At 64.4% G+C, this 15,531-nt stretch overlaps 2 protein-coding genes across 3 annotated transcripts in view; one reads left to right on the top strand and one right to left on the bottom strand.

The window, feature by feature from the left end:
* The first annotated feature begins 130 nt into the window (after window positions 1-130).
* On the top strand, window positions 131-2,145 carry DNLZ (DNL-type zinc finger). Of its 2 annotated transcripts, none has more exons than XM_032478798.1 (3): window positions 131-440; window positions 1,035-1,123; window positions 1,885-2,145. In XM_032478798.1, the coding sequence occupies exons 1-3, from the start codon at window positions 150-152 to the stop codon at window positions 2,051-2,053; spliced, it is 549 nt and encodes a 182-aa protein (XP_032334689.1). In that variant the 5' UTR covers window positions 131-149; the 3' UTR covers window positions 2,054-2,145. The 2 variants fall into 2 exon arrangements, with proteins under 2 accessions (XP_032334689.1, XP_032334688.1); XM_032478797.1 differs by having other exon boundaries at window positions 135-440; window positions 984-1,123.
* A 2,798-nt stretch (window positions 2,146-4,943) lies between these two features.
* GPSM1 (G protein signaling modulator 1) overlaps window positions 4,944-15,531 on the bottom strand; it is a 29,002-nt gene continuing 18,414 nt past the window's right edge. Inside the window, 6 exon segments of the mRNA XM_032478793.1 lie at window positions 4,944-6,470; window positions 6,473-6,611; window positions 7,672-7,880; window positions 8,313-8,469; window positions 13,827-14,006; window positions 14,880-14,950. Coding sequence (XP_032334684.1) covers window positions 6,265-6,470; window positions 6,473-6,611; window positions 7,672-7,880; window positions 8,313-8,469; window positions 13,827-14,006; window positions 14,880-14,950 — 962 coding nt within the window. The 3' untranslated portion in view covers window positions 4,944-6,264.

The following is a 15,531-nucleotide window of genomic DNA, read 5'->3' as shown; positions in this document are numbered from 1 at the left end:
CGCCTCTGATGGGTCTCGCTTGCACCTGCACCTTCGGACACCGCGCCAGTCAGTGCGCACCTCCCGCCGCCAGGAGGCAGCAGAGCGCAGCCCGCCCACCGGCGACGGAAGCCGAGGAGGGCCGTTTCCGCTGAGCGCCCGCTTCCAAGATGGCGTCGGCGCGGCGTCAGGCTGCGCGGGGAGAGCTGGGGCGGGGCCGGTCTCGGCTGAGCCGGGCGGGGCGACCAGGGCCGGCGGGCGGGATGCTGCGGACGGCGCTGAGCCGCGTGCTGACATTGAGCTGCGCGCGGCCCCGGGGGCCCGGCCTGAGGTGGCTGTGGGGGCGCGGGGCCTGCCTGGAGGCCGCAGCGAGAAGGCGGGCCTGGGGCTGGGGCTGGCGGCGCTCGAGCTCCGAGACGGGACCCGGGCTGGCGCACTACCAGCTCGTCTACACCTGCAAGGTGGGCACGCGGCGGGAAGGGGACCGGAGCACACCTGCACCTGGCGCTGGAAGGCGCTGCGTGACTGCGAGTACTGTGTGGGACTATCCCCAGGGGCGGAGCCGCGCAGAGCCGGTGGCACGAGCCTTGTGGAGGGGTGGGGCTGTTCCCCAAGGGGCGGGACCCTCCAGGAGAAGGCGGGACTGCGCGGGGATGGTGCTGTCTCCAGGGGGCGGAGCTACGCAGAGGGGTGGCACGGGCCTTGTGGAGAGGTGGGGCTGTTCCCCAAGGGGCGGGACCTCCCGGGAGAAGGCGGGACTGCGCGGGGGTGGAGCTACCTCTAGGGGGCGGGCGGATCCGCGCGGAGGGGTGGGGCTATTCCAAAGGGTGGGACTTTCTGGGAGAAGGCGGGACTGCGTGGAGGGTGGGGCTATCTTCAAGGGGCGGAGCTTTCTGGGAGCGAGGTGGTCGTCTCTACAAGGGACGGGGCCTCACCGAGGGTTGGGGCTGACCCCCCCCAGGGAGAGGCGGGGCCAGGCACAGGTCCTTCCATGTCTCCAACAGGTCTGTGGGATTAGGTCCTCCAAGCGTATCTCTAAGCTTGCCTATCACCAGGGTGTGGTCATTGTGACCTGCCCTGGCTGCCAGAACCACCACATCATCGCCGACAACCTGGGCTGGTTCTCGGACCTGGATGGGAAGAGGTGAGGCCACTTCAGCAGGGTTGGGGATCGAGGTCTGTATCCCAGGGCTGGCCTGGTTGATCTTGGGTCTGGAGCCCCATCCCAACCTCCCTGGGGCACCCTCCTTCTAAAGATGATTACAGAGCTCACCTCTCCAAGCCCAGCTTTCTTATCAATACAGGAGGTTCAGTTACATTTGAATTTCAGATAAAATACAAGTCACTTTTTAGTGTGAGTGTGCCCCAGGTACAAGACATGTTTTTATTTGCTAAATTTTCCACCCTAGACCAACCCTCTTTGGCCCTGCTTCCTTGCCTGACCTCTGTCCTCGCTGATGGCCTATGTGTGGGAGGCAGAACCTGGTTACGTGCCAGGGCCATCCATGAGCCTCCGCTAAAATTAGGGGATCAGATGAGATTGACTCTTGAAAGCAGCGACTTGCCTATCATTTTGTGGTTCCTTCCTTCACCCTACAAAGATTCCCTGAGTGCCTGCTATGGGGCAGGGATCCTAGTATGTCACTTTCTTGTCCTCTGTTGACCCTGGCTGGTTGACTACTCCGGTCTTGGTGGGGGTGTGTGAGGTGATGTGTTAGGGCCCTGGGCCTGAAGAGTCAACCTCACCCCCTTGTGGAGAGCATTGGGGGGCAGTGGTCAGGAGCCTCCTGGCTGGGTGGCCCTGATCCCACACCCATGCTCCGCCTGGCCTGGGGTGCCCTCAAGGGACCAAGATGAAGGATGGCTGCTGGCCCTGGAGTGTCATGGTGCCTCCCTCTTTCTCAGGAATATTGAAGAAATCCTGGCAGCCAGAGGGGAGAAGGTGTGCCGAGTGGCTGGTGAGGGGGCCCTGGAGCTTGTTTTAGAGGCTGCGGGGTCCCCCAAATCCACCACTGCTGTGGAAGGGGCTGAGGACCAGGATCCCACCCACCCTGGCAAGACGGAGGCCAGCTGACTCACGTGCCTTCAAGAAGGATGCTCTGGCCCTGGGCCACTCTGGACGTGCTTGTTTTTTATCAATAAACAGACATCACTTGCAGATGTGGAGCCTGGGGGTCTCCTGCTCTCCCTGGTTCTGGAGTCAGAATGACTCACAAGAACCCTCTCCAGGCTGCAGCTGGGGCCTTCTGCAGCTACAGGCCATGTCCCAGTGGGAAGGGGCTGGACATGGAGTCTGAGCCCTTCCTGGCTGTGGCTGTGTAGCCTTGGGCAGGTCACTTTGCCCCTCTGAGCCTCTGTCTTCCTGTCTACAGATGAAAATGTTCACAGTGCCACCTCGTCAGGAGGACAGGCAGAAAGACAAGACTCAGGACTGGCATGGGGTGGCTCAGTCCTGCCCCAAATGTCAGGGCTCCGATCTTGCTGGCTCTCGGGGATGCCTGGAAGGGATGGCCAGTTAGCCACTGTTCTTCCTGGGTGCAGGATCAGCACCCCCACACCCCACTGTGGGTCCTGTCCCTCTGGCCAGACACAAGGAGGCCCCGCAGATCCTTCTGTGACACCTGCTGTTCCCTGGACAGCACTGCTGAACCAGTGCCAACCTCAGCCCTGACTCTTGGCCACTGGCCAAGCGGTCAGGAAACCAGGCTGCTCACCGTCGCCACAGACAGGCCAGGCAGCCGTGGTGGCGAGCAGAGTGGGAGCCAGGGCTGTTGTCTGACTGGCGGTGGGCCGCGTGCCCCGCGTAGTGTCCCCTCCCCCAGGGTGTGCAGTTTGTCTCCCAGCCTCGTTTGACTGTCTTCTCAGGATGTTCCTGTGTTTATGAGAGTGTGTTTATTTCCAGAAGCCTTCTGGGTCGTGTGACCTTCAGCATTAATCACCAGCCACGATCTCACAGGATCCTGGCAGGATGCGCACTCCCAGCCGCCGACCCCGCCAGCCCTGGGCCTCAGCATCTTTCCCCAGGCGCTGGCGGTCTGTGCTCTGACTCTTCCCCCGTGGCAGACAACCCTGCATTATTCCCGCCCAGAGCCTCCTGTGCCTTTTGTGAAGTCGCTCCTGGAGGCTGAGCCAGCACCCCCACCGTGGCCTGCTCTCCCACAGAAGGCCCCAGGGGACCCACTGGCCCTGAAATGCCTGAGCTGCAGGGCTGGGCCCTGGCCTGGCTGCCTTGCTGACCCCAGAGGGTTAGGACCAGAATTTGGGGAGGTCCTGGGAGCTGGCTGGACTCTGAGAGTGCAGAGCTGGAGGGCCACCCAGACCAACCCCTCCCTCCACAGATGGGGAAACGGAGGCCTGCAGTTTGGACATGTATGCTAGTCGTGTTTTTTATTGTTTGTTTTCTGACGCTTTGACATCTGGGCTCCGCTGACCCTGGAGGGACTGCCCCTCCCAGGGCTAGTCAGTACCTACAGACAGTAGAAGATGCCAGTGAGCGCACTCAAGGCAGGGATGGACAACTAGGGGCAGTCCCTCCACCCAGAGCCACTGATCCCTCCCACTGCCGGTCCTGCCTCCCTGTTGCTCCCACGGAAACCACAGGAAAGGCTCTTGCCCACTTTTTCCCCTCCCCTGCCTCCTGACCCCTGAGGGCCCTGCTGGTGCCCCTCCGAGGGCAGTGCCCCACCTGCACTGATGTTTCTCAGCCCAGCCAGTGTCCAGTGGTCTGGGTGAGCCCAACTTGTGCAAGGCCGGGGTGCCACTGACTTCATGGTGGCCTCCTGCACGCAGGCACAGGACCCCGGGACTAAGACAGCTTGGAATGTAGAGGTGTGGCCCTCAGGGGCTCACCTGCACCTAGGCTTTGGCAGGCAGTTCCTGCTGGTCCTGTTGCTCTGGGTGCTGTCAGGAACACACAAGTGTGGTGCCCCTTGGCGTCCCAAGCTTGGTCTGCATTTCCTAGCCTCAGGAGCAGACGTCTCCTGTTCGCTCCTCCTGCTCAGCTCCTACTGGGTGGGCCCTCAGCCTCTGCCTATAGACCCCTGCCCAGCCTTCGGGGTCACCTGTCCCCCTCCGAATGCCAGTGGAGCCCAGGCTGTATCTCCTGGGGGTGAATCCCTGAGCAGGCCAAGGTGGGGGTCTCACCTGTGCAGCAGGCTGTCCTGACAGGTCCCGGACACCTTATCTGGAGCCCAGACTTCAGGACTCAAGAGACGCAGGCGGGGAGCTGGGCTGGCCCCGGTTCCACGGCCCCTGGTGAGAAACCCTCCTGCAAGTGGGGAGGTGGTGGTGGTTCCAGCAGGGCACTGGGGCAAGGCCAGGGGTACACGGGGGGCAGCCTTGCTGTCATACACCCCAACTGCCTGCCTGCTGTGTTCGCTGGACATGAGCGGCCTTCTCCTTACCCCCCACTGCCTGTGGAACACAAACCCCTGGGTTCCAGGCTCCTCTCCCGTGCGGACCAGCCAGACTGTCCCAATGGCTGGGGACTCCTGGGATGAAGTCTTCTCGGTGGGGGCGGCAGGCTTAGCCCACGAGAGGGTGCATGGGTGGCTGGCCAGATGGGGAGGCCCGGGGTTCCCTGTGCCCCACTACAGAGAGGGGGCCAGCCCCCACAGCACACTCCATGTGTCCCAGCAGCCTTGTCAGCACCAGAGGATCTCTATTCTAGGACAGGAGTGTGGGGGTGGGGGTGGGGTGAGGCGTGGGCTTTAGGAGTCATGTGGGCTCCAACACCAGCATCCTGGCTGACTGTGTGTCCCTGGGGCTGCCACTTAACCCCTGAGCCCTAGCCCCCTCACTGATGAACTTAGCAGGGAGCGAGACTACTCGTGGGGGTGGGTGGGAGGGCGTGGCTTGAGCCCCAGGCCCTTTGCAGGGTGCCGCTGCTCACCCTGATACAGTCGTCACCAGGCTTCCTGAAGGACCAACACCCTCAGTCGGCACTCACCCCGACATGGACAGCATTCACTTGGCAGACTTTATTTTTTCGGGAAAAACAAATGTACCTTTTGGGTTGGAAAGGACCCACTGACAACATGGCAAACACACGTGTGAGCAATAAATATGCACGTACAATCAGGCATGTGGGGCGGCTGAGCAGGAGCCTGTGCTTGGCCTCTGACCCCACACCTACTGACCCACCCTTACCCCTGAGGGCCCCACACCCCTTCTGAGGCCCCTCCACCTAGAGCTCCGCAGGCTGTACTGTGGGGTGGGGGTCTGGCCACCTCCCAACACTCGGAGGGCAGGACTGTGGGGCTGGGTGAGGCACCACCCAAGAGGAGGCGTCGCCTCTGAGCTCTGGAGGCCAGGGGGGCTGCCGCTCGACCCTAAGAGTGCTCCAGAAGAGCTGGTGGTGGGTGGGCCCTGCAGGGGGTGGGCTGTGACGGAGGCCTGGGAGAGGGCCTGTCTCCAGCCCAGTCCTGTGGGCCGATGCCCCCACGGGGGAGGTGGTGGTGTCATCTCCCCCCGCTGGGAGGGGTGAGGACCAGGTGCTCACGCGGTCAGGGCAGAATCGAACTGAGCCCCTCCCAGCTGTGCTGAGCCATCGGTGCCCCCCACAGCCACAGAGCCGGAGCCCTTGCACCCACTGCCCACCCTGGCACGGTCCGGGAGTAGATCTCGCTGCCACTGGTACTCCCAGAACCAGGCCGGCTCAGTTCCTGGGTTTCTCGGCTTGGAATTGAGGAGTGTGGCAGCTCACCCCGCTCCCTCCCCATCCTGCTTGCTTAGGACTGTGTGCCTGGTGGGGCCGTGGACCCCGTGTAGGGGCACTGCCGCCACTACGGCGTCAGGCTCCAGATGTGACTGCCTCCTCTTCCCTCCTCCAGCCTGGGGCAGGATTGAGGGGAGTGGGGCTGGGAGGAGGCACTTGCCAGGGGTGAGGCCGGGACTGGGGAGAACATGTTTGCGCTCACCACCCCGGGACCAGCTTTGGGAGGACAGAAATGCCCATGTCGCTGGTGGCCCTAGAGAAGAGGCTTCAGAGACAACTTTAGGGGTCGGGAGGGCTGCAGAGTTTTCACATTTGGATGGGGGTGGAGGGCAGGGGGAGAGCATGGAGGGTCTGGACAGTACTGGGGTTTGGGGCCGACATGCTGAAGGCCGCGCCCGGGGCAGGGGTGAGGGCAGGGCTGGGCTGGGCAGGACTGCAGGAAGCTGCGTACCATGTGGGGACCAGCCCAGGACAGACTATGCCGAGGCCTAAGCCTCCTGCCCTGGGGCAGGGGGACACAGTGAGAGCTGTGTGCCCAGCATCCGGCTCAGTGGAAAGGGCTGAGTGACTCAGAGCCTGCCCTCAGCCATGGCCTGGGAGGATCTGGCTTCTCGGGGGGTCCGTGGGCATCCTGGATATTTGTGAGTGCCCCCACCACCCCGGTGTCCAGGAATGGGGGTGGGGTGGGCCTGGCCGCAGGTGCGAAGCCTTAGCTGGCGCCAGGCTGGCACTGCTGCCGGGGCTCGGGTGGTCTGCCCACCTCCTGCTCCGGGCTCCCGGCGAGATCCACCCGCTGCTCGTCCATCCGCTTGGCCTGGACCCTCTGGATGAGGCTGAAGAAGTCCTCGTCGGGCATGGTGGGGCCACGGGGCAGCACGTCGGGCGGGGGGCAGCGCTGGTCGTCGATCCTGGAGGACTGGGCAGACACGGACACGTGGGCCGGCGGCCTGGCCTTCCTGGGCCTTGCAGGGCCTAACCCAGCGGCCAGTGGCCCCACAGACAACTCGGAGGCAAAGGCTGCTATCCAGCGGCAGGGCCAGCTCAGGAGGGCTGGTCAGGCCACCTCGGGCCTCCCTGGGAAGCACCTCCGGCAGTGGAGCTGGGAGCCCTGACCCCAAGAACAGTCCACCTGGCGAGAGTTTTCCACAGCCGCTGGGAGTGGCAGGGCCAGAAGACAGCAGCTTGGGTGGCTTCCCAGGCCGCTCGCAAGGTCACCAGACAGCACGTGCTCATGAACCCCAGGGATGGGGCGAGGCTGCAGCTCCCAGAGCCTGGGGTGCAGAGCCCCCCAGGGCCCCATCAAGTCCCATCGAGTCAGGGGGCTGAGGGGGTGGCCGGGCTTCTCTGTAGGGTCTGGAGCAGAAGGGCCGGAAGGCGGCGCAGCCACGGGAGCGTGAGTGAGTGTGGGCGGGGGGCTCGGGCCTTCCCGGAAGGCGCTGGATTCGAGGTTCCTTGGACTTGCCCAGGGCTGCGCCTTCCTCTCCTATGTGGGAATGAACGTCACATCTGGAAACTTCCCAGCTTCCTGCATAGGGGGCTGCGGTGCTGCCCCTCCCCGGACATTTCACTGAAGGTTTCCTGACCCTGAAACCCTGCCTGCCCCTGCACTCTGGGGGTACTGCCTGGCCCTCGGTTTTCTCCATCCAGATGTGGAAGGCTGGAGAGGTACCTGAGGCCATGGTCTTGGGGACCCGGTGACCCCGGGCTCCAAGCTCCTGTGCTGTAAGGAGCGGCCGGCCTGAAGACGTCCTGGGGTGGCCTTCTCAGGGGGCTGGGGAGGTGGGCCACAGTTTAAGTACCTATGGGTGCTCAGTGACACCAGCAGAACCGGCATAGTGTTCCGCAACCCCCCTAGACCCACTCTGAGACCGGGGGACGAGAGCTTGTGTGTGGCCGCCCTGGGGCCAGGGGCCTGGGAGGACAGGCGGTGGGGAGATGACCGGCACCCAGCCCCCAGCCCCGGGCTGCAGGCCCACCTGGCACTTGATGAGCATGTTGAAGAACTCATCCCCTGGCTCCTGGGGGTCCCCGTCACCTCGAAGGTGCCCCAGATTGTTGTGGGTGATGCGCAGTCCGGGCAGGCTGCCCACGCTGGCCCGCTGGTCATCCAGCCGGCGGCTCTGGGAGCTGGCGATGAGGTCGAAGAACTCCTCGGTCTGGGGGGAGGCTGTCAGCGAGGGCTGGGCTGTGGGGGACAGGGGTGGGGTGAGCTCCAGGGAAGCAAGGCGCCACCTCAGGTCAGGCCTGAGCTCTGACCTCTGTGAGCTCAGCACAGCCCACTGCACCCCCAGGGCCGACCCCAGACCCCAGCTGCTCTCAGCTGTCCCCACCGTGGGCCCCACACCCGCCTCCAGGAGGTGATGGGAGGAGAGCCTCGCCTCCCACGCCCTCTCCCCGGGACGGCTGTGCTGACACGGTGTGCTCCGGAGGCGGGATGATTACACACTTCTCAGGATGTAGCTTTGCGCAAGGCGGGGACGTGGAGCTCACAGTGACAGGGGGCACTTTGCAGCTGGCCTGCCCCGCCCTCGGAGCACTGCAGCAGAGTGGGGGGGGGGCTCACCCGGTCCCTGTGCCGCACCCTTAAGGCCTAAGGGAGCCGACCGCAGGTGCTCACCCATCCTCTCCTCCAGGGTGGGGGCGGCTGTGGCTTCCGCAGCCGCGGGCTGGCCCTCCTCCAGGGGGCAGCGCTGGTCGTCCATGCGGCTGCTCTGGAACTTGCTCAGCAGGTCAAAGAAGCACTCCTCGTCGGAGGAGGGGGCCCGGGGGATGCTCTGCGTGAGGCAGGTGTGGGAAGTCAGTGCTGGCTCTGGACCAGCCAAAGGTGGCCCTGTTGGGGCCACCACCCCTCACAGACCCCTGGACACGACTGAGGGGCCGCTCAGCTTGAGCCAAGATCAGGACCCTCATCCATCACCCTGCTCGCCACCCAGGCGTCTTCCCCCGTCTGCCCCTCGCTCCTCCCCACAGCATCACTGCCACTCACTTCCCTCCTCCCTTGGCCCCTGGCTTCCCCATCAAGGCTGCCGTCATCCTCCCTGGACTTGACACTGCCCTCCCCCGGGGCCGCTCACACCCGCTCTCCCAGCCTGGTATGCCTCCCCCCACCTCTCAATGCCCCGAGCCCCACGGGCCTCTATTGTTGTGTCAGACCCCTTTGATGAGCTCTCCTCTGGAGCCCTGGCACCCAGCACAGCACTCACCAGTGATTGCTGAATGAACAAACGAGTGAGTGATAAGGCCCTAGGCAGGCAGGGTGCCTTGATGGCCATTACACACACTCGCTGTGGTCAGTGCCGAGGCCCTGGCAGTGATGAAGGTAGACTCAGAAGAGCCAGTAATATCAGGTCATATCACCAAAGGCAAAGAGCCCAAACTGGGGGAGGTGAGGGCTTCTGTGTTCTACCTCAGTTCCACCTCTTATAAGGTTTGGGCACGTTTTTATAAGGTCCTGAATCCATGCGCGGGCCCAGAGGACAGCAGCTGTGTGGGGGCCAGGACCCTGGGTGCGGGGTGTTTAGGCCAGAGACAAGATGCTATCACCCCCAGCCCCCGCCTCCACATGCTGGCTTAGAGGTGCATGTGGTGGTCCAGGGTCTGCTCTTGGTGGCTCGGGGCGGGGACAGAGCCAGGACGCCAAGCTGGGGTCCTGGGTTGCTGGGTGGACCGCAGGGACTCGGAGAGATGCCATCAGTGTGCAGTCTGGGTGCAGGGATGGCTGACCTTGGGGTGACCCAGTTGGGGCCAGACAAGTCCCACTGGCAGGGGAAGGATGGGTGGGGAGGGTGGCCCTTAGAGGGGCCACAGTTCTGGGGGGAGGGCTGGGGTGAGAAGTGTGAGATCAGGTCGCTGTGTCAGGCTGAGCCCACTCCCACTGGCCTCAGTTTATAGGTGCACAGAAGGCATGGTCTCTCAGGCCAGCCTGGCCTCATCAGGCCTGGTCCAGGGCCCTGAGGACTGACAGGTGGATGGGGAAGCTTCCAGAGGACACTTTGGCTGCCAATCGCTGCCTGACACCCTCCCCTCAGAAGGTAGTGGTCTCTGCCCAGCCCTGGCCTGTCCATCTCTTGGCTGGCTGGTGGCTGTCACGGCTGCTCAGAGTTGGGTGCTGCCCAAAATGTGTCAGGACCCCCAGAGCTCCCGACTTCGCATCTCCAGCCTGTTTTAGAGGAGACTGGGGCCGGGGAGCTGGCCCAGCCCAGCCTGGGCTCCAGGAGCACAGGGAGAGCTGCTTAGAGCTGGGCTCAGGCCATGGGGCAGTGAGGCCTCCGAAGGCCAGGAGGACCCGTCGGCCAACCTGGGCAGGGAGGGGCAGCTGAGCGGGCAGTCCTGACCTGCACCGACAGGTGGGAGCTGGGAGAGATCCCACCAGGGCTCAGGCTCCGGGGCTGCCTCTCCCCACATGCAGACTGCACACGCACACCAGGGCAGACCCGGAGCCGAGGCTGGGGGACCTCAGGGCTCAGCTCTCCTGCAGCCCCTACAGAGCCTTGAGGAAGAGCCAGGGCTGAGGGGCCCAGCCCAGAGGGCCGCACCTAGTCAACTAGGGCCTCTGAGGGAACCCGCAGGCCCAGCAGAGTGGACCAGGGGCCCAGCAACAACCCAAGCACAGGTGGGGACCACACACAGGTGCCCCCCAGGAGGTCGTGGGCTCTGCTCACAGGCTGACGGTGGCCCTGGGCACACCAGTGTCACCCCCGCTGCAGGGGACAGCTGCTGCTCCTGGCCCCCAGCCCAGCATCTGGTGCCAGCTGGGGTCTCCCAGGTGGACCACGGGCCAGGTGGATGGAGTCAGGCCCCTCCCAGCCCGGCGTCCCACTCCTCTGGACGCAGGTGCTCCCAACATTTCTCCAGCCTCCCCTGGGCTGAAAGTCTGGCTGAAGAAGAGCTCCTGAATGAGACGGGCTCGTCTGGCGGCCTCTCGTTGCCCCATCACCACTGCGGCCGGGGCTGGGCCGTCCAGACAGGCTCTGAAGGCGCTGTGGCAGGGCCGCCTAAACCCAAGACCCAGGACGGGCTGGGGCCTGGAAGCCCTCACTCTCCCCAGGACTGGGGCCACTGGCGAAGGGCGGGCTTCCCTTACGTGGGAGACGGCTAGCCTGAGACCACAGGCACACAGGTGAGGCCTGGGCCCCTCGCTCAGGACACCATCCTAGGTCCCAGCAGGACAAACTCAGGGGACCTGGGGACTACCCCTGGCCCCTCCAACCTTTCCTCTGCCCCAGACTCAGGCTCCTTCCATCCTGGAGGTCTCAGAATTCCTTGGGTCTCAGCCTAGCTCCTCCAGTGGGAGTTTCAGCCTAGTTTCTCCCCAGGAGGAAGGAGCCAGCCCTGGTTGCAGAAACTCTCCCTTCCCCTGGGCCCGGGGCTACCCCCTCCGGCTGGTGCGGCCAGCCCTTGGGGCTTTCAGAGCTGCTCAGGGCTGAGGGCGGGGGCTGATGGCAGCGGGGAGGCAGCTGGGGCGGTGCGGGCAACGCACTGGACTCTCCCCCCATGGACTGGCCTGGGCGAGGCTGCTAGGGAGCTGACTGCTCACCTCCCGCGGACTGCACAGCCCCTGGTGTAACTGCTCACCCACCCACTGGCCACTCACCCACCCCGGCCCCCCACGAGCAGAGCTCTGCCCCCGAGTCCAGCGCCCACAGGCCTGTGACCCTCCACCTGTGTCGGGGCCCCGCACTCACGCAGATCCGAAGCTCTCCAGCAGAAACCAGGTGTGGTTTGGGGTTCTTGGCCACGTGGAGCCCGGGCAGGACGCCAAGGTCCCTGTGCCAGTGCCCTACCCGCCGTGCCTGGTGCTGCCTCGCTGCTGAGACCCACGGGGCCGTTAGCTTAATGCTTAAATAGGACCCAGGGCGAGGGCCCCTCCCCGTCCCCGCCCCTTCGCAGCACACACACACACACACACACGCACACGCACACGCACACGCACACACGCAGGCGCGCTCGGTAAACACTGGAAGATGGATTTCCCTGAGCACAGAACCTGTGGGCAGTCACACCAGAAGGGGAGGGGGACGGAACCTGTCCGGACAGCACTTCCTCACTCTGCCAGCAGCCCCAGCTTCCTTCCCCTCCTTCCTCAGCCCCGATTGATTCCAGAGGCCGGGAGCTGCGGGTGAGAAGCCAGGTGGGTTGGTGTTCTTTTCCATCCTGGGCCTCGGTGGCTGTGTGGCCTGACCTCCCTCCCCGCTACACAGCCACCTCCCTACGCAGCAGCGCCCTGGCCTCCGCCCGGCCCCGGCCTCCTGCTGCCCAGCCTGCCCTGGTGTCCCTTTCCTGCTCTGGGAGGTCCGTGGAGTCCTAGCGTCTCACAGCAAGACCCTTGTCAGCCCAGCCCTGGGGTCCAGCAGGGGGCCGACCCCAAAAGGCATCCTGGGGAACCAGCTGTGAGCCCTGGCAGGAGAGGTGAGGACAGGATAGGGGGCACTGGAGCCCCCCAACTAGGGCCCTGTCCTGCTTCCACAGTGAGCTTGGAAGTGCTGACCCCCTCCCATCACGGCCCTGGGGGAGAAGGGGCCCCCACCAGCAGCCCAGGCCTGGCCCTGTGAGGCTGCCTCCTGTCAGGCTCCAGTAGGCAGGGGGCTCAGCCTACCCTTGGCCTCAGGCCTCCAGCTGGGACCAGGCTCAGCACTCAGCTGTGGGAATTGTCTCCAAAGGCACCACCACGGCCCGAAGCCCTGCTGTGTTCTCTGCAGAGGCCAAGGGGGAGGTGCCAGGAGCTGGCCCTGGTCCTGGGACCCCAGCTCCACCGCCCCTAGCTGGACGCCCTCAGGCCATTTCTTCCCTGCTCTGCGCCTCAGTTTCCCCTCTTTGGGCAACTGTAAACACAGCACACTTAACAAGCCTGAGCGTCGGCTCTGTTTGGTGGAAGGGGCTTTGGGTGGCAGCTGTGGGACGCGGCTGGGGCCAGAGTGAAAAGGTGGAGCAGGTGAGCGGTCGGCAGCACGTGGCAGCCATTTCCCGGCCTGGACTCCACCTTCCCAGGTCCCGCCTCTGGGGCTTAAAGCTCTGAGACCCCCGGATGGGAGTGGGGTACAGCTTTGCCTTGGCTGCCATTTTTGGCGAGGCTTCAAAAACAGCCCTCATGCTGCGAGGCTGGTGTGGTTTAGGGGTGCGAGGGAATCAGAAAGACAAGTCTCTCTTCGCTTTCCCTGTTTTGGGGGCCTAGGCAGGCTCTGCCCCCTCCACCACTCAGCCTCCCTTTCATAGCGTGAACATGGGGGGGGGTACCACCAGCGCCATCACCTGGTAAGTATGGTCCTAGATGGAGAAGCCAGGATGGTGGGAGCCATGAGCACAGGTGGGAGCCCTGGGCAGGTCCTTCCTGCTCCAGAGCCCTCTGTGGCTCCCCAGTGCCCTGGTGGGGGTCAGCCACACCTCCTCAGACCCCAACGTCCCCGTTGTGCTGGTGGCAACACCCCTGCACCACCTGGGCTTGGGGTGGGGGAGGAGCAGGGCCAGCTGCTAACACAAGGGAGTGTCAGCAGCGGCCCCGTTGGCCTGGGACCTGATGGGGGACTCCTGCCCCAGGCAGGGACCCCTCGCCTTCCCACGGGATAGCCTGGCCCACGTGTCCCGCTCCTTGTCTCACTCCACAGACACAGACTCTGGCCCTCAGTTGGCTCGTCTGGTGGCACTGGGGTCAAACGGGTCAGTGGAGGCTTCCCCAGGCTCGCGCTAGATGGGTGCAGAGCAGCCTCAGGCTAAAAACACCAGCACAGTGCCCACACCCCTCGAAGGCTGAGAAGGTGCTGATTAAACCCTTGGAGGGAACTATTTTTAGACTAATTCTCTGAGATTTGAACCCAGGTGCTCTGCATGGGGGGCTCCAGGCTGACCTCTAAACCTGGGCTTGACCAGAAACTCGGGTTTGCCCTTCTGTGTCCCCCGTACCCTAACCAACTCCAGAGAGCCGGGAGGGGCCAGCCTAGGCTCCTGGGCACAGTGGGACACCGGGCAGGAAGAAGCCACACCCCCATTCCTCCATCTGCCGCTGTCCGTCTACCTGATCACTAGCACACCCATCCCTCATCCATCCCCGGAGATGCTAGGCCTCCCAGGTCAACTGCCCAGGATGGCCCAGAGCCCCCTGGGGCCCCCTGTTGGCGCCCAAGGAGAAGTCTCCTACCGTGCGAGGCACCTGCACCCGGACGTCCGCACTGTCCAGTGGGGAGTGGCCACCTTCCCGGGGCCTCCTCTCAGCAGCGTCCGGCCCCTCCTGGTACTTCCTGCTCCTCACGGGGAGGGGGAGCAAGTCCCTGCCTGGCCCCCGCCAGTCCCCCGCATGGTGGCTGTCTCCATTCTGCTCCTGGAAGTGGGGAGGAAGGCCGGTCATCGGAGGGGGCCAACAGCAATTCTGAACCAATGCTCCCCGTCCCAGGACCCTAAAGGGTGGCTGAGCAGATGCTGTCACCCCTGTCTCACTGAAACTCACGGAGGCACTCAGGTGCCAAAGGGAGGAGGATGAGAGGGCAGCAGGCAGCGTGAGGGCAGGCAGAGACACGGTGGGTGCTGGAGGAGCTGGGGCTGGGTGTCTGACTGCCTCAGACACCCGCCTTCCCACACAGTGGGAGACTGGGTGGCCCTGAGCTTTGTCCCCTAGTGGGTCCCTGTAACTGAACCCAGTCTATACTGGAGGAACCAGAGGCTTTGAGAGGGGAGGCCACTGCTCCAGGACCACACAGCACCCACCCCTGGCAGGTACAAAGTAGGCCCAGGGCACCCAAATCTGTTTGGGGTTTGCGAAGTCCCAAATGCCCCATCCATAACAGCTTTGCTTCCTCACGGAGCAGAGTCCGAGTGGGCAGGGAGCGGACAGGAATGGAGGCCAGCCAGGACACTGGGGACAGTGGCTGAGGATTGGAGAAGGGGGTCTGCAAGGTGTAAGGACCCTGGCTTGTTCCCTTGGGGCCCTGGCTGGCGGGACTCTGAGGTGAGGAGGGAGGGGATGGGCGCTGGTGCGGCAGGGTCCCCTCGGGGCCTCTCAGGGCAGGGCAAATGGCCTGTCCAGGGTCCTGGGCTGCAAAGGGCACACGTCTCCCACGGCAGGGACGTGATGCAGACAAGAGCCCAGGCGGGCGGCGGCAGCTCAGCACACACTGCCCCAGCCTCATTAACCCACTGCCTACTCCCTGCCGCCCACCCCCAAGGTGCCCCAGGACCCCGCCTAAGACCCACTTACCCGCTCCAGGGGAAGCCTCAGGAGGTCCCAGGTCTCTGCGCTCAGCCTCTGCGTCCTTTTGGGCCTGGCCCCTGAAAGACAGCAGGCCTGGTCAGCTGGCACTGACCCCTGGCCTCGAGGTGGGCTGGCTTGGGAACCAAGCATTCCAGGCTCCTGCCCCCTGCCCGACATGGAGGCAAAAGCAGGGTGCGCATGACCTCCAGCCCTATCAGGACAAGCAGTGCCATGTAGAGATAGGGCCGACCTGCAGGGACTTGGGCAGGGTCAGGCTCTGGTGCTCCCCCGTCTGGTCCAGTTCCCAAATTCTGGACCTCGCACTCTTACTCCCCGGCCTTAGCTTGCACTGCTCCCTCTCCTGGGAGGCCCTTCCTGCATCTGCGCTGCCAGCAGCTCAGCTGCTCCCCCTACCCTGCCTGCACGGTGGGCAGCCCAGGTCCCCCAGGGGGGCCCAGCGAGCTCTCCTCTGAGGGCTGGACGAAGCGAGGGAGAAAGCTCCAAGTAGGAAAAGAAGGGCTCTGTCCGGAAGCAAAGGGTTGGTGCATCACCCATCCCACAGCCAGTACCCACCCCAGCCCACAAAAAGCCCTGTTCTGCCTTCCTGCGGGAGGCCAGCTGCAGTCCTCTCTCGGCTGCCCCTGGATACCCTGGGGGT

This window comes from Camelus ferus, chromosome 4 (genome assembly GCF_009834535.1).
Source record: "Camelus ferus isolate YT-003-E chromosome 4, BCGSAC_Cfer_1.0, whole genome shotgun sequence".
Taxonomy (NCBI): Eukaryota; Metazoa; Chordata; class Mammalia; order Artiodactyla; family Camelidae; genus Camelus; species Camelus ferus.
Note: the sequence above shows the minus strand (reverse complement) of the source record. Positions and strands in the feature narration are given on the sequence as shown.